Source organism: Neospora caninum, chromosome VI, assembly GCF_000208865.1.
Source record: "Neospora caninum Liverpool complete genome, chromosome VI".
Lineage (NCBI taxonomy): Eukaryota > Apicomplexa > Conoidasida > Eucoccidiorida > Sarcocystidae > Neospora > Neospora caninum.
In genome coordinates, this window is record NC_018392.1 from 1704318 (window position 1) to 1729486 (window position 25169).

The window sequence follows — 25169 nt, forward strand, 5'->3', positions numbered from 1 at the left end:
GGCGCGAGCGCTTCTAACGCAGTCATACAGTTTACCAGGCAGAGATCTCATTGCCACTGCGTATATCAACATCTCCCTGCGACCGTTCGACTACACGCCCCCTGTTGCCACGCTCTACTAGATCCTTCACACCACACGCTTCTGTCTTTCTCCGTAGCAGCTATTCTCACCTTCCCGTAAAAAGTATACGAAATCGATCTGCACATGCATTTAACGCCAGACACGCGTGCACTGTGATGTAAAGGACGTGCTTGGTCTCCCTGTCATGGCGGAATTGGGCGAGGGAGCAACTCGCATGCAACGTACCCACGGGTCAGAACGCCTTTATTTCAGCGAACCTTAGCACCATGCGGTCACCGGAGACGTCGCGCATAGTGACTCTGGTCGCTGGTCAACCTCAGACATTATCTCTCTGAACGGACTCAGGAAGGATACGCATCCCCACGGGCGTCATCAGGTTTCGAGTAAAACGATTCAAGCTTACCAGCACACCAAGTCGGCTATACACACGCGCACCGTCCTCTAGAGTCCCTGTCTCAGCGCTACAGCTTCGCGTCGGCTTTGCTAAGTGAATTCCTTGTTGCTATGCAAGCACACACCACTTGTGACGGTGCATCATCTGTTTCCTTGCTGCGGCGCCGCCCCGTCCGAGGCACGGAGGTGTGAACACGACATCTGGGGCCTCTCGCCCCGAACGGTAAGCGACCGGCCAGTGACCTTGAACATGTTAAGAGGAAGTTGCCCACTAAAAGCAGAATGCTTTGTTTGGGAAACACAACGTTTTCACTGAGTAAGCACAGCGGAGCATGTCACTAAGTCATACGATGCACGAAAAACAACCCAGCCACCGTTAGAAAACAGTTTCCACGGCCTGAAAGAAAAAACTGTTTATCGGTTAGCCTTCGCCACACGCTCGATTTCGTCCTTCTTCTTGATGGCGTAGGCATTGGAAGACTCCTTGGCGCAGTTCATGATCTCGTCTGCCAGGCACTCAGAAATGGTCTTGATGTTACGGAAGGCCGCCAGTCTGCAGGATCGCCACATGCACTCGAAATAACGGCGCGTGGAGACTCCAAAGACTCGAGTTCTTTCCAGGGACCCCGCACACCCCGAAACTCGCGACTGTCAACCAATAGTGTAAGAGAAGAACTTGCATACAAAACCCAAAAGATGAAAATCGAGCTTCGACCCTAAACGCGGATATACACATACATATATATATATATATATGCATCCATACGTATATAAAAGTGAGTAGATTTATTCACACGGGAACAGACAAATTGGAGAACTTTGACTGCGGGTTGGGACTGACCTTGCGCCGGTGCAGATGAGGTAGATGGCCTGGTTGACTCTGCGGAGGGGAGACACATCAACAGCCTGACGTCTGACAACACCAGCGGATCCGATACGCGTGCTGTCTTCGCGGGGGCCGCCGTTCTCCACAGCGTTGACGAAGACCTGGATGGGGTTCTTGTCTGTCATGAGGTGGATGATTTCGAAGGCATGACGGACGATACGGACGCAGAGGGTTTTCTTTCCGTTGTTGCTGCGAAAAGACACAAAGGCAACACGCCGGATCTACAACTGACATGAACCCGGGACCTGAGCTCCGGCGCCCTCGACGTCTACGGCCATTCAGACGTCACGGTCGCACGATCTTCACGGTTTTACGGTCGCGGTGGCGTTGCGTGTAACCATAGACACACATGTATACATATGCGTGCACGGTTCCTCTCCTGCCAGCGACCAGCCGGCTAACTTCTCAAACTGGAGATTGTCCCCCGAAAAAGAGAACTTACCGGCCGTGCATCATCATGGAGTTGACGAGGCGCTCAACAATGGGGCACATGGCCTTGCGGAACCTCTTCTTCTGGTAGCGGCCGGAAGTGTGAGGCACGAAGACGCAGGCCTTATCCTTGACCGCGATGTAGTCGACGAGGGAAAGATCACTGACGTTCACATCGTCGTACGACCAGCGGCCGAAAAGCTTCGCCTCGGTCGCCATCTTGTCAACTCTCACAACGCGTCTTGATCTCCTTTTCCTGTCGAAAAAAACAGACACAAACAGTCTTCCAGACGTCGAACTGAGACTCGCGCAGCGCGAGGTCGGATGCGAAACGCGATGCACGCATCAACTCCCTGTCAGTAAACACGCGAGTGCATATTGACATAAATATGTACATATACATCGATGCCTAGAAGCCCCGCCGACCATATGCGACGGCTTCTGGGGTCCGAGAAGAGAAGAAACTGGAAAACTGGACGGAAACGACACATAACAGAGAACGCGGACTTTGAGGACCGAAACCCCGGTAGAACAAAATGAAAGGGCATGCAAAAACATGCGAGCATCCGCCTGTCACTACACATGAGATGCATGCTACAGAGGATAGGCTTCTTTGACAGATGTCATGCATGTCGGGAGGCAACCCGTGCCATCGCGACATGCATGCCCCGCCCACACAACACGCTTTCCTCTGCAACGAGACAGGAGAAGGTGTATGATAGATCTATGAAAATATAAGTGACGGGCTTCCGCCAGTCACACACGCGGGAGTTGGGAGGGTAGCGTAGGTCAGGCGCGCCGGATTTCTCTTCGGACGCGGATGTCGAGAACAGAAATGGAGGTTGAGAGATTTTCCCGACACCAGAAAAACTCAGTGCTCAGCACAGAGTGAACTGGAAGATCGAATAAAGCAGATTTTCTACTCTTCCGTGCGTTTCTCATTGCAAAAAATTCACCGCCGGTTTCCTGTCGAGACAGTGGGGAGGAGCGAGAAAAGGCCTCGAGCGGGTACTGCTTGCCATCTCTTCCCCAGATTCGAGCGTCGCACGAGAAAGATGGCCGAAGCGACAAAAAATCGAACAAAAATAATTCTCTTTCACGGTGTCAATCTGCCCCACCACCTGAAGAAAAGGAGACAAATACGAACGGAAAAGTTCAGTCCCCACTGTGGAGAGAGGGAAAGCAGGCGAGCCAGCAGCAGACGCTTACCCGTGTCGAAAGGGCTCAGTACTTCGAGGGAAAGAAGATCTTTTCCATACACATATATATACACGTCCATATATATATGTATATTTTCCTAGTTGTGGCGGTTAGAAACTCTGGAGCTGTTGGAGAGCGCCCCCCCCCCCGAGTCCCATTTTCCTTTGCTACGCTAACGTCTCTCGACTCGGTTAAACCCAGCGCAGAGATGAGGTAGGGTGGATCTCGCTCTTCCCCACTGTATTTTTTGCATGCGCACGCAGTCGTCCTGAAAAGAGTGGGGAAAAGAGGGGTCAGAACGCCGCAGCACACGAAACGGTGGCAAGTCAGCCGCGTGCTTATATTTGAATGCGTTGCAGAGACACCCGGTGTATGCGCATGTGAGGGAGGCTTAACTTTCTGAAGCCAGGGAGGGACCTGCTACAAGCTCTTCACTTTTTCGGGTGTCGTTTCATCTCTGATCCATTTTCTCTCGCGTTTCTCCTTTTTCCTACTCGCCTGCGGCACTTCTCAAAATGACGAACCTCTTCAACACCAGACCGAAGAAATACGGACCCGGCAGTCGGCAATGGTGAGATTCTTCGAAACTCAAAGCACGGGGAACTCAACTTCCGTTCTTGTTTCCGCGTGGGGATTGTTGCAGAGGTCGCAAGAAGGTCTTCGTGTGTGCAGAAGTGCCCGTTTAATTTTTTTTCCCGTGGTTCTGTCGTCGAATGACGCAGGAGTCCTGGAGTAGAAAAGGTGGGGAAGATGGGACGCCGACGGTCGATGGTAACATCGTGGTGTTGGCGCCGCGACAACCACGCCAGACCCTATGTTTAGAACTTTTGCCGGTCCGTTTTGATGGGGAAAGCCTCTTTTCCGAAAGCGCGTTTTCTTTAGTACACCGGATTAAAGCCAAGAGGTCGGATGACAGACGTGGAAATCGCGGATTATGTGGATCTTCGGTTTCTGCATGTGTAGATACCGTACTTCGAAGCCGGCTGGCCCTTTGTAAGGAGGTGCGCACATCCATACAAGCATTTATGTCGGAAGATTTACCATTAGGAGTGCATGCGTAGTGGTTTTTGTTTATCTGTTTGGGCGAAGGAGCTGATAGGAATAGAGGATGATCTGCGCGTGTTTTCTCCGTGTGATATTTACCTGCAGCCGGGTGTGCTTCAACCGCCACGGTATGGTGCGCAAGTATGGCCTGATGATGTGCCGTCAGTGCTTCAGAGAGCGCGCAACCCAGATCGGCTTCGTCAAGGTAAGCTCGAGGACATCCGCCTTCCCTGCTAGCTTTGTCGCCGCGTTTTTCTTCCGGGGTATGGGTTCGACAGGGAACAAAGAAGACTCAAGATTCCACTAAACGCGGTGGAGTGTCGGACTAGAAACTTTCGTCGTGCTCGGACGTACACGCACTACGGGTAGCCATTGTCCATGCGTTCATTCCTGCTACGTTTCCCACAGCTGCTGCGTCTATCGCGGATACACACGGCCTCACATCCGTTTGTAGAACGCCCTTCTGGCTTCTTAATCGCACGCTTTGCAGACGCCAAGGTTGTCTTTTTCCAGAGGCTGACACACAAGTTGAGGGGGTACGGCGAATGGAGAAGATGGCGTCAAAAGTCGATATAACTTTTGGGCGTCAGCAGCGGCAGGCTTGGATGCTGTGTTGAGTGTATGCAGCCAGTTGAGGCATTAAAGGACGCGATTTTTTGCGTACCACACTCTGGTGGATTCGCGCAAGAATGTTGTCATATGCTGCGCTTGGCTCATGGCGGATTGTGTTCTTTTTGCAGTACCGATAAGTCAAGGTGTTCTGCGCTGACGACGCCACCTTCGGGCAAGCCGTGATACGATGCAACGGAAAGGCACCAGCGGATGGCAGCACTGCTTGTGTTAATCCTTAATGGGCCGCCCCGTACACAGCTGTGTCTACCCGCAAAAGCGTCTGTGTATGTGGGTGTACATAGTAGAGTGTGATCGTGCGTGCTGCGGAGGGAGAGCATTCTTAGGCGTGAATTAAGGGAGAAGGAAGTCCACTTCCGATCCTGTTTTCTCTCAGTGCGTGCCAAAAGTTCTGGGAGAGTGTCTGTTGTTTTACTGACTTTCGTGTGTAAGGATTGAAACGCACAGCGACATCGAAGCTCGCCCTAGGCGAGCAGTTGACAAGCTACCACGTACAACGGTATACGGGAGTTCCCTGTCCTCGATGCCGCGAACTGACAGTTACGGTGTGAAGCAAAGCTGGGTTCCCGCTTTTGCTTGCGACAGATATTCGGCGTAGAACCAGACGCACTGACACTAGCGAAGCGTTGCGCTGTTCGCCAGCACATTTTTCGTATTCCAGGGAAGAGGCACGACGTAGTAATCGTTGCTCAAAGGTGACAACCCAGTGTCATAGTTCGCCGCGTCGTGTGCTGGCCGAACAAGTTGTTATGAAAAGGAGAATCAGCGATGTGGCTTAGGGGGTCTAAGCACACAAAGTGCTTCGTAATGGTGTTGTTTTTCAGATTGGTACCGACGGCTGCATCTGCAGAGCTCGATGAAGAAACACGTCCATGGCAGTTCTTCTTTTATCCATATGAGACGCTGTTTCTAGAAGCCCATATTCAGAGGACCGTAAAGTTTCAACAACTCGTGCAAGCATCACAAGTCCGTGTTCAGGTCACTGAATCAGCTTCGAGTATACCCACAGTTGGTTTCCTCACCACTCGGAGCACTGGGTTTCGTACTCAGTGTCAGTGATTTTTAGATCAGAGAAATATGCTCTTCTTCGTTACAAAGCTGGGTTATCACGAACTCACGCACGATTCCTTTGCCGCCTTGGGTCTACGAGTACCTACTCGTAGTTCCCTGGGAGTAACGCCTAGCTGTTCCACGACCACTTAAGTAGGTGGTCTGTAGGCGCTATAGGCGCAGACATCTACGGGCTTTGTCCAGAACTTCCTTCCGGATTTTGAGGAAATCTGGCTTTTGCCGCAAGACTGCGTGGCATGCAGTGATTGCTTTGACGGGCTGTTTAGCCTTTAACAAGGTGTCAGCCAGTCGGTATCCCACTGTCAAATTCCGTTCGTTGCCGAGCTTCCACGCCTGCGCAGGGACAATGGACCCTACATGCCGTTCTTTTTTCTGTCAGAACTGGCGTTAGATTAGCTTGAATATACTAGTCACATTACATCAGTGCTAATTCACAAACGCATGACAATGAAAATACGACCAGCAAACCAGAAATCTGCCTATCGGCACGTTATTTGTATTCTTTTTGAAGACCTTCAGGGGTTTCCTACAGGTCATAGGTGTGTTTTGGTGACGTCGACTAGGAAAAAATGGGAAAGACGCTTTCCTACGGAAACTATATCGTAACTCCGACGTGGCACAACCGGAGTGGAGCCAGCAAACGTTCACAAAAACATATGTATCTGCCTACATCTTATATATGCAAAACGTACACCTTTATTCTTGTACCTACCCGCATGAATGCGTATATATATATATATATATTTATATCATGTGATCACGATATTAAAGAGCCTTTTACCTTTCCATAGTGATCGGCACTTTGTTCGTATTGTCCTCGCTTTTCGGCGCACATGCCCAGGAGCTCCCAAGCGCGGGCACACTCTTTATTCCTGTTCGTGACGAGGGTGATGAGAGGAATAGCATTGTCAGTCTTTCCGGCCTGAATATGCAGTTCAGCTAAGAGTAGCGAGGCTCGTTCTGTCTCTGCCTCGGCAATTGGATCGATACCGACCTTCGCCAACTCATATATACGCTTGAGATGCACGCGAGCTTTGCTTGTTTGTCTCATCACAAGCAACGTTTCGGCAGCAGCGAGTAGGAGCGGCACATCGTCCCGATGCTGCAGCAAAAGGTCTCCGACAGCCTTCAACGCAAGATCCATCTTCCCTCTGTCCTTCGAGAATGCGAGTGCCTCAATCTGCCACGTCATCAGCCGTCGCCGCATTTCCACGGGCGGCCCCGCAGCATGCCACTCTTGCAGGAGCCTCTCTGCCTCGAAAGCGTTGGTGGCGTGAGCTTTTGGTGCAGACGAAAGAGTATGCTGATCTGCATCATTCGCCACTGAAGAAGCCAGGGAACAAGAACCCCTTCCGAGCGACGTCGTACTCGACCACGAAACGAAGTTGCGAAGCGGTAGGAGCACGCCGCCAGTGCCGCCCAATCCATCAAGTGAGGCTGTAGGGGAGGAGCGGAGCGAAAGCGTTAAGCGGCCACAAAGAGCCTCAACTGTGATACGGTCACCAGGATCCAAGCATATTTCCACCATATGCCTCATGCTGTCATGGTAGAAACTTGAGTGACGGCGGGCGACGTTCAGGTGCTGAAGAGCTTCGTGAGGAAAATGCCTCCACCTAGTAGAGAACTCGAGAAGACAATTAACTCAACTGTGCTCCTTTAAAGGCAAGAAATCTCTGTTCCAACGAGGATACCGGGAACCCTGCCAGGCTACTCGGTCGCCGACCACATCGCTGGCGCTGGCTTTTTTCCGGCGGGCAGGCGCACGAATGTGAACAGTCTTTCAGAGTGTTGCAAGAATTACTTTGTGGGTAAGCTCCTTTGTTTTACATTGTTTCTAAGCGATGGTCAAAGCTGACAACATCAGAGGCTCTATTAAAAGATAAGCCTCGGACAATATACCTCTATGTTTTGACAGGAAGCTGTTTCTCTGAGAGGTTCATCAACGACTTGTGAATGGACTCCGAAGTACGTCGAATCAGGGTGAGCGCTGTGAGCCTATGTGACTGCTCACTCACACTTTTGTGAAGAGACAAAAGTGGTTTTTTACTGGGATACAGCATCGCAGGCACACTCCCGCTGCTGGGAGCGGCTAACGGTGAACATGTGCCGTCTGCAGACAGGGAGTTTGTGGCGGTGGTTTTGTCACTCTACTCTCCGGAGTTCCGCTGCTGGCTTGTGTTCAGAGGAAAACAAAATGCTGCGTTTTTACAGCGCACCTCTTGATGATGCCTAGACAATAGTTTGTGCCTGCCTCAATGTAGAGGCTCCCGGTGCTTTGTTTCAAGTTTTCGATGGCTGTTATAATGGTACTGTAGTTCTCGATCAGAAGGCCTTGCTTCCTCATCAGGGCAAGAGCGTCGCCCAGCGCCTTGAAGTGTGGCAGGTGAAGACGCAGGAGAGAGAAACAATGGCTGACGAGATCACAGGGACTGTGTCGTACGTTGTCCAAGAGAGCCGCAGCAACAATCTCCGACTTGATAAGTGATACTGAGAAAGAACACAACACCCAAAGCTCGGAATGCGCACCTTTAGTTTGGGGGCTCCATAGCGCGTCAAATGTGCCACACATATTCGTGCTCGAGTGGCTCCTGTGTGCCAAACCTCATACATTAACCACTGTGCTGCGTGGTCTTTTTGTCAGTTGCACAGTTTTTCTAAACTGAGTTTTCAACGACAAAAAAGGACAGTGGGTTGTTGCGTCCCCTGCAGGTCTGCAGGTCTGGCGAGTTAATGTTTCTGGTGCAGCTCTTTGTCGTGGGATACTCTCTGTTCGATACGGTATGTGGAGGCGTATGACGAATCTGCAACTCTGTGGAAATACGCCATGACAACTCATGGAAACCTGCTCCATGACTCTCCATATTTATGTCCACTGTGGCTGAGTTACACATTTAGTTCCTTCTTTGGATTTCTTTCGATAAGGACGTACGGCAACGGCTTCCTCAAAACGCCATTTTATAGCGTAGACCCAGATCCCGCTTCTGTCTCATGAGCTCCGGTTCTACCAACTCGGTCCGCACCTTCTCAGGCGTCTATAACGTATGTATAGTATCCTGTGTTGCAGGTATCGACTTCACCATTTTTATCAAACTTTCCCCCTTTCCATGACCTTAGCACAGGCAAACGTTAGCTGTTAGCTGCCATGCCATGCAAGTCTATTCACGAGTCCTATTTGGATTTGAATGCCCAGTCAACTGCGACTGGGTCCTCCAAAGGCATTCATCCTATATTTCGTCTGTCAGTAATGCGTTGTATCCGGTATGGTTAGCCACTGTTAGACTCCGACGATTGGAAACCAGAGACACGTTACGAACAAAAGGCAAATGAGTTAATACGTCCAAGACGCGTGCCGGAAATCGAGAACCACTTTTCACTGTCCAGGTTCTGTCAACTACCGTGTAAAGCACCATATTCGAGAAAACAATCCGTCTTTGTAAATTTTGCTATCTGGTTAAATAAGAGAGCCTCAGGTTCATTTTCGTCAGTCACTCACCGCCTTCATTGGTCGGATCAAGGCGTTGGAGCGCGGAAAGGTATTCCTCGGCAGCTTGCAGGTGGCCCTGCCTCAAACGAATTCTGGAAAGAGCAAGGAGCGCTGACGTTCTTTCGCTATCTAGCTCTCGGGCTTCCTCGAAACACTGGGCTGCCTGCTCTGCCTCGCCTTTCCTCCTTTCCAATATCGCCCCGAGCTGGCAGTAGACATCCGCCCCTAAACGGGATATTCGCCAGGCCCCTTCACCGGACGCGGACTCAGCACTGCGCTGATGAAGCTCGAGATACCTTTTTATCGCAACTCTACAGCGGTGAAGGGTACGAAGGGCACTGTGGAAGCAGCAAGGGAGAATGAACATCAAAGTGCCAAACTGTTGCTGACGATAAACCGGCAGGCGTAGAAAGTGCGACGGGGGGTTCTTGCACAGGAAAGACATTGACAAAAGACTCATTAGTGGGTCACAGCATCTGCTACTGGCCAACCTCCCTATGAAGGTCGTACGATGGAGCCGGCTTCATGGAAAGCATCATAGATTTGGCGGAACAGATTGCTGTGGGCGGTTTATGGAGCAACATCGTTTGAGAGCTCGTGTAGCTGAACCTGAGTGATGGGTACCTCTGCACTTTATCTGGCGGAACATCCAGCCAACCGACCCTAGATCCACACCTCTACCAAGCGTTGCTTCACAGATGTCATGGACTAACAGTGCATTAGAGCATCAGCGTAGGAATGCTAATGATATAAAGAATATGTCTGAGGGGAACGGTTGATTCACGGCAGAGATCAACTGCCAGATGTGTGATATCGAGTCATCTGGTGAAGAAATGCTACTTCAGCTGTCAACGCCGTAGACAAATAGTGAAGACCTGGAGAATATCTCATTCGCGACGTTGTGCTTGGTTAACATGAGCGCTGCTTCCGCTGGAGTAAAATGTCTGTGTCTCCCAGAGGAAAATCCTGGCAGCCTTCCCACAGTTACAGAAATACATATGTTGTGGCGATCTGGAAGAGATCTCTTCGCAAGCTCCTGGTCTTGTGAGGAGGTGCATGTGCCCGTGTACGGCAGTTCAATTCTCTGGTTTCTACGGTAGCCTACTCGGTGCAGCTGTTTGGTGATTCTACACTGCGGCCAACTCCGGATCGTCCTCGACGACCTCTTCAGAAGTGCGTTTAAAGGGAGTTTGTCCAATGCACCGCCATACCTGTCTTCTAACTCTGCTTCATCTCCCCGAGCTGAATACGAGGATGTTTGAGAGAGCAGCGCCTTGACCTTAAGAAGCAATATTTGGACTTTTGCACCAAGCGAAAAGGATCCGTCATACGCAGTGTTATCACCGTCTACAACTGAAGCGGTTTCGATTGCCTCCTGCCATCTTCTCAGCCTGAAAAGCAAAGCTACCAAGTCTAGTCGAAGCTCCAGATCTTCTGGCTGTTCACGAAGAGAATTGCTGGCGTAGGTACTTGCTCTTTCGTACTGGTGCGTCTTCACAAGCGCCGCGACTGAGAGAAATTGAGTTCAGAGTTGGAGCGAAGGAAAAAGTTTCACACACACAAAAAGCAAATGTTGCCACAACTCGTAGAGTGTATAGTGTAGACGAGTGAGACGCTCTGGTCTCCAAATTGGGTGAGAACGTGTGCTTCCGCCACATGCGCTTTAAATTATGCGGCCCTGGATCGGAACCTGCTGTTGATCTACAGATACTGTACGCTTTCCTGATGCAGTGTGAAGAGAGGCACGTTCAGGGCACCGTTACATATAACAGATTCTATTTTCCTTTAGGCGCATTGACGTAGACAGGAAATCTTGCACAGGTCTTGGAGTGTGGCTCGAACCATTGCAAGCTGCTTACCGATGCGTCTGATGAGCTTGCGGTCCCCCGGCTTTGCATGTAACGCTCGTTCAAACGCTTCAACAGCTCCTCGAGGCTCGTAGACTTCTAGAAGGGCCTCTCCGATGGCTGTGAAGTTTTCTGGTGTCGGCTGAACAGCAGCTATGTCCCGGAAGCAGCGTGCATATGCCGCCCTATTCTTTTCTTCTGTCAGGAAAATCTGGGCAAGGCTCATTTGTGCCTTCACATAGAACGGATTAGATGAAGGGACAGAGCTCAAAAGCCGGGCTGCCTCAGCACTGTCACCTGAATCAGCAGCTATTGACGCCCTGCATAGGACAATCTTCCCTTCAAGAGGACTTCCTGCCAACGACGAAGAAGCGCGACTGAGTATTTCAAACGCTTGATCGCCACGATTATTCTTTGCGGCTGCAGTTGCCAGAAGACAGTGAAGCTCCACCCTCTCAAGATCAGTTCCTCGAAAACATAGATATTGGTAAGGACGCCGCGAGGACGGCCCTATGGCCGGGTTCGCCGCCGTTGTAGTAAGATCAGCTGCCTGCCGCTCAGAGTTTATTTTCTGGGGTGTTTCCGATCTCACAGTAGCCAGCTTCTGGGACTCTTCCAGCGTACTGACAGCTTCATCAAATTCCGTCTTCTGCAAGTGGAGATCAGCTGAGGTAAGCGGACAGAGGGTCGGCATCGCCCGTGTGGCGTGAACGAGGCGTTCTCACATTCTGAGACGGGTTTACTACAGTAGCGGTGGAAAAAAGGACGTGGCCAACTAGACAGTACCTTCCTCTTTTTACTCTGACCCTTCGCCGGGTGCCGTCACAAAAATGCAAGTGTTTAATTTCCAGGGGCAGTTTAGAGCCTTGGATGTCTGACAGTAGAGAGACCCCCTACTGCGCGCGACTGTGTCTATATCTACTGTTACGCCGCGGATGAGTGCCTGAAGTGTCCGAAGAAGGTCATACATTCCTATAGTTCTCTCTCCCTCTGCGACGTGCGCATCTCTTCGCAGTGGCGTTGGTTGGATCACGTATCTCTCTACTTGCAAGTTAACCTACAGTCAAAAGGTGTTTATCTACGAAACCGAGATTTCAGGGGGAAAACAAGTGTCAATTCTCCAGGCCTCTGGAATAAAAATTAGTATCAACAAGAGAAGTCATTTGTGTGGGTCGAACCAGTAGCCACTCACACAAGAGAGGGCAATCGTTGCCATAATCAATCAGCGACCTTGCCATGTCCAAGAGTATCCAGTCGTGTTTAACTGCATAAATGCACCGCAATGTCCTTTCGCTAGTAACAGCCTGCTGGGAAATGTGGATGCTAGTTGCAAGTTTGCCTATCTGAATGGCGAACCTATACGATGGATTTCTTTGTCCGGTATTCGCTTGGACAACACATGTCGAAGTAAACTTGTGTGGCGTGACCAAGCAGGCGTACATCCGGTGTTTTCGGTACCTTTGATGAGGTAGTAAGGCAGGGTGCTCTTCAAATGAAGATCGAAGGATAGAGCCTTTTCCAACTGTGCCAGCCCTTCCGCAGGCTGACCTGCGAGCTGTTCTAGGCGAGCCAACATAAGGCAAAAGTGAGCTGCAATGCTGCTTTTTGTGCCTCCTAGATCGTCGCTGAAAGCCCGAGACGATAAGGCATCCCTCAATGTTCGGCGTGCTGCCTCCGTATCGCCTTGCAGGAGATGCACCCGAGCCATCATCGCCTGGCGAATACAAATATCACAACAACGGGCGTCCTGCGACGAGTGATCAGTTGGAAGAAGCAGGCAACCCAGTCGTCGAGGAGATGGGGTATGTATACCAGGGAAGAAGGTCCCCCTGCAGTGCGTCTTAGTCTGATAGGAATTCTGACAGACCCTTGTTTTGACTTAGGGCAGTACAAGCTTTAGAGTTGCATGGTGGGGCGCCGGAGTCAGGAAGAGAGGAGTGCCGAGGGCTGCCTGGTAGAACCACATCTGGTAGAAGGCCAACAGTGACATGAAATGGGAATAGCATGGACGTATTTTTGGAGTCGCTTGTCAATGTCGATCCGTGACCGTCGATACATATTTTCCCAATTCTTCGGGTTCATTATAAATGCTTACCTTCGCCATTCCATGGCCCGGCATGAAGTGACACAGGGTCCCCAACACTGACGAGGCTTTGGCGAGAGCTTCAGCAACGAAACTAGTGTCCTTCGAAGGTGTTGCCGTTGTCAGAAATCCCACACTAAGCTCAACAACGCTATTCCCGGTTCTGCAGGTTTTGCCACACGTTCAGAGAAAGAGCACGAACGAGCAAGTAGCAACCCCAAAGATCCAAGAATTGCTGGGTGACAATCGAGCGACCACCGGCAGATGGTAAAGGTAGGGAAGTGAAAACGACCTAGATCACCTGGGGTGGATCAACGCCTTTCTGGTTCCGTCCTTTGGGCCCGGGAGCTGGAATTCGACGCTTCATGAAATTACAGTCAATATAACTCAACTCCACATAGTTTGAAACTAGAGTTAGAGCACTTTGCAACATCCTCGATATGAATTCAACAACCATAACTCCCGCGCGGTAGTCCGACAGCTTCATTGGTCTCGCCAACTTGCGTGAGCTAAGGTGCTGCCCACCCCCCACAGGATAAACCAACGGAATACAGCAAATCTTGGGCCAGTCAGAGTGTAGAATTAGCCCCTCCGCGCTCTGAGTGGTGGGGAGGGGAAGTTCGGTTCGGTCTTAACCGAGTGTTGTTTGCGTGAACTTCACGGCACTTCGTTCCCCAGTGCCCGCGCGGCTACGTGCTCGCTTTGATACACGTTTGATCATTTTAAGCTTTGAAATTGTCTTCCCACACCACTTTGCCTCGCATGATCCTGGACGCCGAGAGTCCGATGTCTCCGTCGCTTACGATGGTTTAAGAGTTTTGATTAGTGACCCATAGCATGCCAAGTCCAAATACGTGCTGGCCGCATCGAAGAGAAGGTTTGCTCGGAAAGCGGTGAAAAAGTACAGCCCGAATGTTGACCGGAAATCGCGGACCGTGTAGGATACTGCCTCATCGACGTGTGCCATAGCTTCTTGGAGATTCACGAAGACGTTCTCATCAGCCACATCGACTTTCAGACCTGCGCGGACTTTGCTCGTACTGAGGAGTAAGCTGTGATATGGCGAGAGCCGTTCTCTTTTCTACAAATTCCACAAACGAGGAAAATGACAAGCACGTGCTTCATTTGTGGTGTCATCCCCGAGGTGGCCGCTCGGCGCCACCTGCCTTCACTCGCCCGCCCTGTCCCTCACGAGCGTTCGGCACGCGCACATGAGAGGCAGCCACAAGGAGCGTGGTGTCAGTGAGATACAGTGACACGGAAAGTCATGAATTCCGGCTGTGAGCATCGAGGTCGTCCCGAACTCGCCCAAACTTATCGCAGATCCAGATGAATACAGCACAGCGTTTCAGCTCTGCTTGCCTCCTTGAACCGTATACCATTTGCTGAGCGTGCGATGAGATCTGTCGTCAGGTGGCATGTGCTTGCTGGAGGCTCATGTGCATCACGAATACTCTGTCGCGCGCTCAGTGAGGACGACACTGGAAAAGGGCATTCTTCAAGCAGATATTCGCAAGGTGTCGCAGGTGTATGGTTTTCTTAATGCCCGAAGTAGATCGCTGACGAAGTTCTTGAGTAGAGAGCGGAGAGACGACACGCATTCAAAAACCGTGCTTGCTACCATCGCGCCGCGTGCCACAAGGTGTAGCTGAGAAGCAGCGATTTCAAGTTACACTTCCAGCGCGACAACTAACGCTACTGGGTGGCGAGCAGGCCCCAGCGAACAACTCGACTCTGGGTGTCTTATGCGCACTGGGAAACGTCCTCCGGAGGAGATCCACTCCGTGACTCACTTTATGTTGCGCGTTGGCACGGTCCAGCTGTTCTTGGCAATCGGCAACGTTATTCTCTGCCAGAGAGCAAGCAGCTAACCCAACCAACGCTCCAAAATGGCTTGAATGGAGCCGTTCTGCTTCTAGGAATGTTTTTCTGGCATCGCTGGTTTTTCCAAGGCGCAGAGTCAAGAAGCCGATCTCCACGATCATCTCCATCAGAAGTGTACTGCCTTTAATCTTTGTAATCGTGGCATGAGATCGCAGACGATCACACGCACCGCGGAGAAATGACAGAATCGCCTCAGTAGCGTCATCATGGATACCAACCATCGAAAGAAACAGCCGCGCGCTGTCGAGCCAAAGGGCGAAGCTGTAAGGTTCCTGAACGGAAACAAAACCATGTTACACCGAAAAGGTTCAGACATCAGTCTGAGCTTCTGGTTGTTGGACGTTATGGAGCTATGCCACTTCTTCCGTTTTTTATGGTGCTTTCTCCTGCCTGTAAAGTTGTTACCAGCTGGCATCACAATTCTTCAAAACCGCAGGCTTTAAACACGTGGTCGTGCACGGGTGGGAGGAAAACTTTCAGGAAGCACCGTCACTTCAACCCCCTATCTCACATAAAGAGTTGATAAACAACCGTCTTCCTGCTGTGTAGATGGTTCCCTAGGTGCAGCTACCCCGGAAACTGAGAGCATGTTGGCTCCCATGCAGAAACGCAAAGTGCCCACTACAGCATGTTGCAACATGTCCATTACATTCTTATCTAGATCTACGTGGCCGCATATGCCTTTATGTGCTCATGTGCATACTGCATGCACAGGACACACAGCCGAGCTCCGTGCTCGTGAGCCCACCTGTACAGCCAGCATCTCGAAGAATGTTCGAACTTGCAGAACACCCTGGTCTAAATCCCCTTTCTGTGCGACGGCGTGGAGAAGCAGAACTGTGTGGCTGTCCAAGTCATCTTCGTCGATCCGGAGCAAATTTCTAGCGCACTGAGCTGCCTCGTCCCAACGGGAAAGCAGCACCAAAAGTTCACTTTTGCATACGGAGGCCGGCCAGAACCACGGATAGTGCCGCAGTGCCTCCTGTAGAGTATCTTGCGCCTGTCGAAGAGGCAGTAGACAAAAGTTCATGCTTATTGGAACCCAGTAGAAATATGCCCACGCGCCACTGGTTTTGTGACATCATTACAAATTCGTGTGCTCCGCAATTCCGGGGAAAAATGGACCATCGAGACCCACCAAACGACCAGAAGACAAAAGACCACATCCGCATTCGTACAAGTAGTGACGCTCTCAATGTCATATGTTCTAGGTGATGGGGCTTCCGTAGACTTTTTGTTTAGGTTTGCTATTCTGTACCAACCGATCTAAAATCGTGATGTCTTTGTCGTTTATTTAAATCTAGTAATGCTTGTCAAGTTCCTTGTATCTAGTTAGCTCCCGGTACACCCCGACCTCCCGGTGTGCTGCTTACACCCGACCAAAAGTTGTTCAATATTTGTACGGTGGTCTTGCCCATCAAAGTAGAAGGGGCAGGTATTCTTTTGTCACTGGCCAAAACGCCTTTGTCGTAAGCTCTCTCGAATAATTCTTCGCACTTAAGGGTCGCATGGCTTGCACCAGCGCGCTCCTTCACGTCAAAGGCGTGTTGAGCCTCCCCGGAGACCCATATGGCCGGCCCACTCCCGTGGTCACAAGAGCGAAAAGGACGCTGTCGCCGAAGTTCGATCCACCCCTCTACCTCATAGGACTTCTCGGAGGGAGACGTAATGTCCTGCACGCACATCATTGAAAGAGCAAGCACCGAGTACATATTTAAGTTGACTGAATGAAACTCATCACGGAGATCGGTGCCCTTTTTCGGATACAGGGCGAGGCATCGTTGACCAAAATGGTACCTGCGTTAACGCCTTCCAGGAAGATAGCTAGCGACGGACCTCAGAAGACCTGGGGCAGCCGTCGTCTTTTTCTCGTAATCAACAAAGTTAACGGCACTTGGACCCTACTCGTGATTCGCTCCCAATGCAGCAAGCGACACACATATTTGCGAAAGGTCCCGCGTGAAGCGCTGACTTTTATGGTCTCAGGCGAAGTGTTGGCTGTAGCAGTCACGTTGATTCCGTACCTTTCGTGCAGACAAAAACAATCCGGTTATAACGCTACCGATCATTACAGCAGTTCTCTCTATTTGAACAACCTAGTAGCAGTTCACGAATTCGATTACGCAGGTATGCGTATACAGGATCAAATTGTGGATCGACACTCTTGACACATACTTTATCGCCGAGAAACTCCTCTAGGAAATAGACACTGACACCTCTTTGTGGAATTTATACCCAGGGAATAGCTACTTAATCGAAAACTAGGGAAGGACGCCGATGCTCTGTTGAGCCACCTCCAGGGAGAGTCGTCGCCTCATCTGCTGCCGCCAGTCTGTTTGAAACGTCACTTGGCGGGCGCAATTTGGTATGGTTCCCATTTTAAAGATTAGGCCTACGGTGATAAGAGACGAAGCCGTTTCTAGCTCCCCCACTAACAGAAAGAAGCGGGCCGCAAGGAGGAGTGCGGCATCATTGGCGGTAGCTTTCTCCGCAAGTGCCTTGCATCGTAATTCATCAACCTTCGCGTCGCTGCAGCAGAGAGGACGCAAGAGGTGAATAACATCGACAGCTTTTTCGTTTTTCTGTCACCGAGAACAAGGATCTGCAATCGGGCGCTGCCCAGAAGTGTGCGTCTTCCCACATATTTCAGTGCAGTGATTGGTGTTTAAATACGCGACAGCGAGTGAGAAGAGGAACAGACGGATGAAGAAAACAAACACAATATCTCGGAAATCACCGTTGTGTGTCTGACCGAACGCCCTCATGCAGAGAAGAGTTGTGGAAGGGTTTAGGGCATGAAGACATCCGGAGAAACTCAACGCCCTAGATACACAGCAGCCTCTGATCGTGTTTCACTGTAGCAACAGTATAAGTGGTGTCGTATAACTACCGCGTCACCTATCTGTCAAAAACTCTACGTTTAGTGTAGGCTTGTGAGACGGTGTCTGGTGAATAAGGGCATCGAGAGCCACAAGGAGGTGTCAAGAACCTATGTGACAGAAGCCAGGCTCGCTTATTCTGATTGTTGATATGTCTATTGTACCTTGTTCCATCACACGCTGACTGTAGGCTGTAATGATGGAGAGCCGATGCAGCTGGGAAGGCGACCCTTTTCTTGTTGAGGAGACTTTGGAAGTTCTGCTCCGCCTCGGCAATGCTCCCTTCTTCAGCCAAAGCGAAGGAATGCCAGAAGAGAAGCTCTCCACTGAACCTCACAGTGAGCTCGCGCATGCACAGCCGCTGCATTCGGCGATACTGGTGCCTTTGTGCAAGGAAGAACAGCACCTCCAACAGCGGTGCCTCCGACAAACTCTCACTCATATTGTGTAGTGCTGTCTCAGGTCGCCTTGCAGAAACCAAGCCACAATACACGGGAGGATATATTTCCCGGTTTGTATCTCCACCACATGGCCCACGGCACAAGCCGTTGTAACTCTCCACAGGCAGGATACTACACAACGTTCGGCTGTTCACTGGACAAGAACGGCAAAGGCGGTCAAAAATAAGTTGCCTGGTACGACGCAACCACCCGTTGTGCTCGATGCCACATGACGGCCTGAGTGCCTGTGCTGGATGGAAATGTGACCGCTGCTCATAGAAAGTGTGGTTCACACGAGTCTGCCTGGGTGTTACTGTTAAACATCCTCCTGTCGAGGAAAGTTGGGTTACGGGGGAAAAACTACTTCAAAGCGAGGGTTGCCTGTTCGAAAGTTAACGACAAAAAAAATTCCGGAATCCTGATCTCGCGCGTTATGAGGACTTGGAGGGAGAAATCAGCATAACTTTGCCAATCAGCACGAACTGGCACCCTGATTGGCTGACGGAAAACCCCCTATGTCGAGAAGACGGCTTCATGCTTCGTCCTTTTCCTCTCCCTCTCGCGCGCTGCCGCTCTTCGCGGCAGAACACGCGCGTGGGGATACCTTGAAACGATACAGCCAGACCAAGTTCTAAAACTGTAGCCCATTTGCAGAGAGAGAAAGGCACCACTGCAGTTCTTGTTCTTTTTCTCCCATCGCCGTATATGCCGCCGTCCCTCTACTGGAGATCACAGGCTGAGGAGAAACCGGGTACCGGTCATTACGGTTCCATACACAGAGGCTACACTAGTCTCCAAAACGGGTATCAAAACAAGGAGAGTCATGTCGCCGTGAAGTGTACAGAAGAACTGTAGGAGAATGGTATTTCCGACGAGGTACTCAGACGGATTTTGTGTGTACCCAACAGCGGAGGCAAATTCTGTTGCCGTGCACTCGACGGTCAGTAATGTGGCAATGGCGGATGGAGGAAACGCCTTGACGCCAAGGTTGATCTTCCGAAGGGTAACAGGAAAACTAGGACGACCTTGAACAATCACGGAGTGTTGTGGCAATGTTCTTCCAGTTTGGTGTTCACCGGCAATTTTTCCTGTCGCATGCAATGGCCCAGGTCATGGCACAACGCATGCTCCAGAATCTGCCACGAGCCTCTAGCGTGGTCGTTTGCGTGCACTGAGCCGGGGGGCCGTCAAGTGGCGATGCCATATCTTGCGTCGGTCTAGTTTTTTTCAACGGTAAGCCTCAGAATCACCGTAGTCGCATCGCAAAACTCTTATCAACCCTGTTGTGTCTTGCTGCGTCAAACTTGTTTCACAGTCTGACCTCAACGGTCATCCCTTTTTTCCTGCTCACGCCCCAATCGTTCGTCGTTACAAGTATATTATTTTAGACCACATGGGGCGGGAGGTGAACATCTTCCAGTATTGAGTCAGCAAGCCCAATGCCCAGCCCACTGGCGCGCACTGCCAGCCTTGTTTTGAGACTGTGTCTGATACTTTTGTCGTTCGCGAGTCCTAGCATTCTTTTTGTGAACGTCTGTGTACGTACGTCAGCACCACACTTCAGAACGGCGACAGTTCAGCCACGTTTATCACCACTGGCCACTGCACCCCAGCACAGAACGGCTTGCCCTGTGCACGGAAGCTGGCTGTTTTTTAGCATCTGTTTCAAGTGCCGTTGTGAAAAATTTACTAGCTTTCATAATAAAGTGACAGGATGCTGCCACACCGTGGCAATTGCGAGTGGACCTACACAGTGACAGGCGAATCTACAGCTGATTAATTCTTTTTATGCTGAATAAACGTGATTTCATATACATGCCAGTCTTTCTCTATCTGATGTGTGGTCTCTGAGCTAAGCGCATCTTGCTCTTCAGGGTGCTGCTGCAGCTTTCTGTGAATATCCAAGGTACACACACTGCTGTTGTCTTCCGTGCTGGTGTGCTTTTCGCCTTTCAGGCACTGTTTTTTGTTCATTCGATAGTTTATACGCCTGCATCTGCCTCCGATTCCACACTTCATTTCGCATTCCTATCCCTGAGGGTTGGATTATTCTCAGTTTGCCCCCAAGTCCACACCACACTCAAGTGGATGTCACCGAAGGCAGCCTGCACACCTCGCCTTGTCTTTGGTGCGATGCCGAACACGATCAGCCGTCTTGTAGAGGCAATTGCGCACAAGTTTGTTCTCTTGTTGCATCGTCCCGGTACTCTTCTCTGTCTTTTTCTCAGAAGCATATAGGAGACTGGTTTTCCTGATTGACTGTACGATGCTACCGATTCGCTTACGATTGTACGCACCAATGGCATCGTTTCTCTTATATAGAGCAGCTCCAACAGTTTTTTCTGTACACCTGTGGCTTTATTAACTCCACTTTTCTTTCGTGGGATGGGAGAAGTGAAACTCATTGTGTGTGTTCCCGTGCTTAAGCCTGCGGTAACTATAGAAACTGCCGCAGAGACTTCTTGACTCATCAGCGCGATCGGCTCTCTTTTGAAAGCGTGCATTCACTGGCTCTCCGAAGATGCAGGGAAGAATAGTGTATGCCATTATGGATCCCCCGGATACGCACATCCCAAAGACGTGCTGAGGTGGTGTTCGCTGCCGTCCTACGGAAATCTGGATCCGGTTCTGACCACTTTGCTTGCAGCGTGGTCGCTAAAAATGAGGCATTCCATCACTTTAAAAAGAGCCGGCGTCAAAGCCAGTACGAGCACACGCAGATAGAATGGGGTAATATGGTCATACTCGCCGGTCAACAATTTTTCATGTCGTCGTTACCCCACTAAACTGTCCACATGCATCGTAACCCGGCGCATGCGTTACAGAATGTTAAGGCTACAGGTGTAGCTACTCGTGTGAATTGGGCTGGGATGTTGGTTCGACATTACAAATGATGCCCGGGAACGAAGCGTCATAGGGAAGCTTTTTTCAATATCGCAGTGACTCGCCTAGCTCTATCTAACATGCCGTCGTATACTCTAATTGACCCAGATCCCTCTGGTCCCCCAGCTAATCTTGGTTCCTGGCTTTGTCAGAGTTTGTCTTACTGTTATATTTTGTTCTCTCCCCAAACTTAGTCAAGTTACACAGAAGAAAGCAAGAGTTTCGTTACCTACTTTCTTTGGCTGCAGTAGCTAGCTTCATGCATAGCAGCATTTCTTGTGACCTGTACCCCGACAGAGAGGCTACGCAATGCAGTAACTGTTGTGTGGCGTCATGTCCCCCATTGTAGACATGGACATGCTTGAAGTGTTTTCTCGGATACTCGCCTCAACTAGGTCCTTGGGGGTCAATGCTGGATACATTTTGGCAAACGTATTAGGATGACGGAGGCGTGCGCCACCTTCTACAGGTGTTTCCCCGTTGGCCCCACAGAAGTGGCTTTCACGATGGACAGGTACATGACAGGAGACAACCAGCTGAGAAAAGATGCAAACAGGCAGGTACACTGCTTGCAAAGGTCCTTGTATCTAGTTAGCTCACTGTGTACTTAGGATCAGACCAAAAGGTTCACTAATGGTACTAGGAAATACGAGATCGCGTTAGTTCTTGGGAAAACGGCTTCCGAACCGGCATTGCGCTTTCGCTTCTCAGCAATCAATGCCCTGAACGGCGGGCATGCGACTTTAAACGCTCACAGCGAGAAACAGGGGACTCTGTACAAGCTCCTTGCTTTGTTCTGTCAACGCGCGAATCACTGCACAGACGCTCCCCGTCCCCCCTGGGCGTTTTGTTGATGCGGGCTGTTGCTTGTGGGGGCGCTCTAAAGTTGCCTATCATTTTCTCTAAAATGCAGCTCCTCCAGAACTTTCTGGGAACGGAGTCAGGCGACAAGCGAGAACGGCATTTTTGTTCACCCTGATATTCTACCAGTCTTGAAGCGATTTTGTCAGCTCGTCAAAATGGCGGCTCTGCTAAATACGTGCCCAAATCGATTGGATTGTCTCAGCGCGCTACGCATTCCGCTGCTGATTGTTCTTTGATGCGCTCGTTTGCGAACGTCATCATATTGCCGTAGACAGTCACGGAGGGCAGATGGCTCGGATACTCCTGCGCAGCGTTGTCGCATACCTTTCCTCTCTTTGTCTCCATTGACCTGTCCGAGATTTCGCGGGACCTCTAATTCAAACGTTTCTAGCAGCCCATCGTTGTGGTATTGTAATTTACATTCAGGGTACCGTGCACACTAGCTGAGGCTACACAACAGCCATATTAGTTGTGCAACGTCCAGGTTCTTCACCCTACTTAAGTATGTTGTTTGTTGTATTCTTGGCTGCATCTGTTTCGATCTGACCAATCTGAACAAGTACCGAGTTGTCCGTCCATCTCGATCACCGTGTGGGGTCCGAACCATCTACGACAGCACTTGAGCAGAGAGGACGCTTTCGTTCCAGAGGAGCGCGAACTGAGCCTCATCTGGACATAGTCGTCAATTCATGAGTTGACATACACCCCCCCAGTCAACACTGTTTCTATTATTCGACAGTTTCATGTATTGTAGATCCAAGAATTGCCATACATCCTATATCTGTAATTTTACGTCTTTGCTCTTGCTGAAGGAAATGTAGTCTACCAGGGACTTGAATAAACAACTTCAGTTATCTTGTACCGACACATTCATGTGTGGGGCAGATAGAATGAACTGGTTCATATATTTACCGCTTCACTATCGAGAACTTTTACGCTGGGCAAAACAAGTATATCGGTCATGTTCGTTGGTTCTGCTTTGGCCAGCGCCGAATTCGCTTCCAACCGTTATTACGCATATATTACGCATGACCATACGTACGTGGCTCATGACTGGGGTCCTTGCCAGACGTGACTATATTGGTTCTGGAGCGACAACCGCCTAATGTTGAATCGGTTCGATTTCGCCTAACCTGTACCACAGACAGCTCTCTTACAACTGTTAGTGGTCTGCAAAATGCGGCGTGTCAGTCGAGCGACGCTGGCAGTCGAGAAACTCCGAGAGCTAGACCAGATCCAGAAATTCAATCATCTTCAAGAGAAGAAACTCGAGGCTGCTCGCCAGCAAAATTTGATAAATGAACCGTCGAAGCAGGCACGATTCCGGCGGCGACAGCCGCTGCTGTCAATGCATATCCCTTGTAGACTTCAGACATCACAGTCAGCCACAGAACTGGGAGGGCACCACGAAGACTTCGCTCCTGCGTTCCTCACGCAGCCTCATGGAGGGGCAACTGAAGACGTGTCGTCGCCAAGGCTTGCGACGGTGGCAAAATGGAATGTTCAAAACACTTCTTGGGCTATCATCAGACCATCAGCAAGCGAAGCAACACTCTCCTCACCTGGCAGCAGCACGCCTGATGGGGAGTGCCGAACAGCAGTGAAAAAGACGAAACTCGACAGGAACATCGAAGCAATGAAAGCAAAACTGGAAATGCTCAAAGGTATTGCTTTCCGATCCTAAACCCAACTGAAAACTAATTCTTACGGGGCATGCATCTACGATTTTCTGATGCTCCAGTTTTGGTATAACTCCATTCGTCTATCCTGTGTTTCCGTAGGTTCAACCTCTCTACTGACTGAATTTTCACATAATACGCTCTTGACCCTTACAGCCACCGAGTTGAAATCAGCGTGTATGACTGTCTCTTCTCTGTAGTTGCAACGTTATTTCTGGGCTCGGTACTTTCTGTGAGCACCGCACGCAAAAACAGTCGTACATGCGAGTTTCCCTGTAGGAGCCTGCAACAACCGCTGCATTTGACCTCTAGATTTTTGCCCCTTGAAGCAGCACTTTTACTGCCTTCATGCGCGTCTAGTGTGTTCTCGAAATTGTTCTCAAATCAGTCGGAGATTGTTTTGGATAGTGCCGGGGTGTGGCCCTTCGGAGCACTCCACACGAAGAAACATTTGTTAGCCTAAAGTAAAAGCTGACTTCCATGGGTATGTCCCCGGAAGACAACCCAACTCGTGGCGGCATCAGCGTAAAACGTCAGCTTCAAGATAATACATTCGTCCGTGCAGTCCGTGAGATGTGAGAATAAGACGTCTCCTTTCCGTCTTCTAAACCCTTTTCTAAGCTGAATTGACAGCAGACATGCTGTGCAGTTGCGGGCAGTAGCGCCGCCGATGCAGGTGCTTCGTCCACTGTCATTTCTTGTCGGGCCAACTTGCATCTCATTCCCCGCAAACCGGAGACCAGCGGTGTCGCTCTTCAATGCCACTGCGCAGCTGGAGAATCATTTGCTTTCCTCGTGTCTGTCAAGGAGCGGGAGTTCGACAACGTCCAGCGGCTGCTTACCAAGACGAAGGCCGACTTCCTTGGTCGCATGGATGCCTGCAATAAACACAGGGAGGTGCTGGAGGCCCGGCGTGACCGGTTCAAGCAGGTGGGTGCAACAGTTAGCGTGACAGTGGTCTGCAACCATCAACAGCAGAAACAAGAACCGGCTGCAGGGACGCTGGTAGCAGACATCCTACATGCAAGTTCGCCATCCATCAAACTGAAGGGGAAATTGCTGGCGCCGTTCTGTTAGTGCGTCACGATGGCTCCTCAGCCAACATAAGACAGTTATGATTGGGGACGAAAGCCTGTTTTCTTGACGGACCGCTCAATGTTAGCAAATAGGTTGAGCACCGGAACAAGAGGTCGTCGGCCACTAAAAGCCATGACTAGGTCCGAGGGCGTCACCACTGCAGAAGGCGGCGGCTACCCGAAAAAAATTTTAATTCGTGCCTATGCGTTTACACTGTCGGTCGTTGTTTCGTCGTTCAGCTGATTTTGGCTCGTAGCCGGCTCCTACAACGGAACATTGAGAAGGCACAAGAGAGCTCGAAAGTATCTACAACGA

At 50.5% G+C, this 25169-nt stretch overlaps 3 protein-coding genes across 3 annotated transcripts; 1 reads left to right on the plus strand and 2 right to left on the minus strand.

Annotated features, from left to right (window-relative positions):
- Window positions 1-888: 888 nt before the first annotated feature.
- Window positions 889-2008, minus strand: NCLIV_017500 (hypothetical protein; the record flags this gene model as incomplete). Its single annotated transcript, XM_003881942.1, has 3 exons — window positions 889-1027; window positions 1316-1549; window positions 1803-2008. The coding sequence occupies 3 exons, from the start codon at window positions 2006-2008 to the stop codon at window positions 889-891; spliced, it is 579 nt and encodes a 192-aa protein (XP_003881991.1).
- Window positions 2009-3504: 1496 nt separating this feature from the next.
- NCLIV_017510 (putative 40S ribosomal protein S29) lies at window positions 3505-4782 on the plus strand (the record flags this gene model as incomplete). The annotated part of the gene is made up of 3 exons (XM_003881943.1): window positions 3505-3560; window positions 4139-4238; window positions 4774-4782. The coding sequence occupies 3 exons, from the start codon at window positions 3505-3507 to the stop codon at window positions 4780-4782; spliced, it is 165 nt and encodes a 54-aa protein (XP_003881992.1).
- A 1709-nt stretch (window positions 4783-6491) lies between these two features.
- NCLIV_017520 (putative TPR Domain containing protein) lies at window positions 6492-17101 on the minus strand (the record flags this gene model as incomplete). The annotated part of the gene is made up of 15 exons (XM_003881944.1): window positions 6492-7057; window positions 7211-7347; window positions 7951-8221; window positions 9228-9556; window positions 10430-10727; window positions 11078-11207; window positions 11658-11731; window positions 12524-12779; window positions 13161-13311; window positions 13952-14229; window positions 14942-14997; window positions 15202-15304; window positions 15781-16032; window positions 16406-16705; window positions 17057-17101. The coding sequence occupies 15 exons, from the start codon at window positions 17099-17101 to the stop codon at window positions 6492-6494; spliced, it is 3246 nt and encodes a 1081-aa protein (XP_003881993.1).
- Between the last annotated feature and the right edge of the window lie 8068 nt (window positions 17102-25169).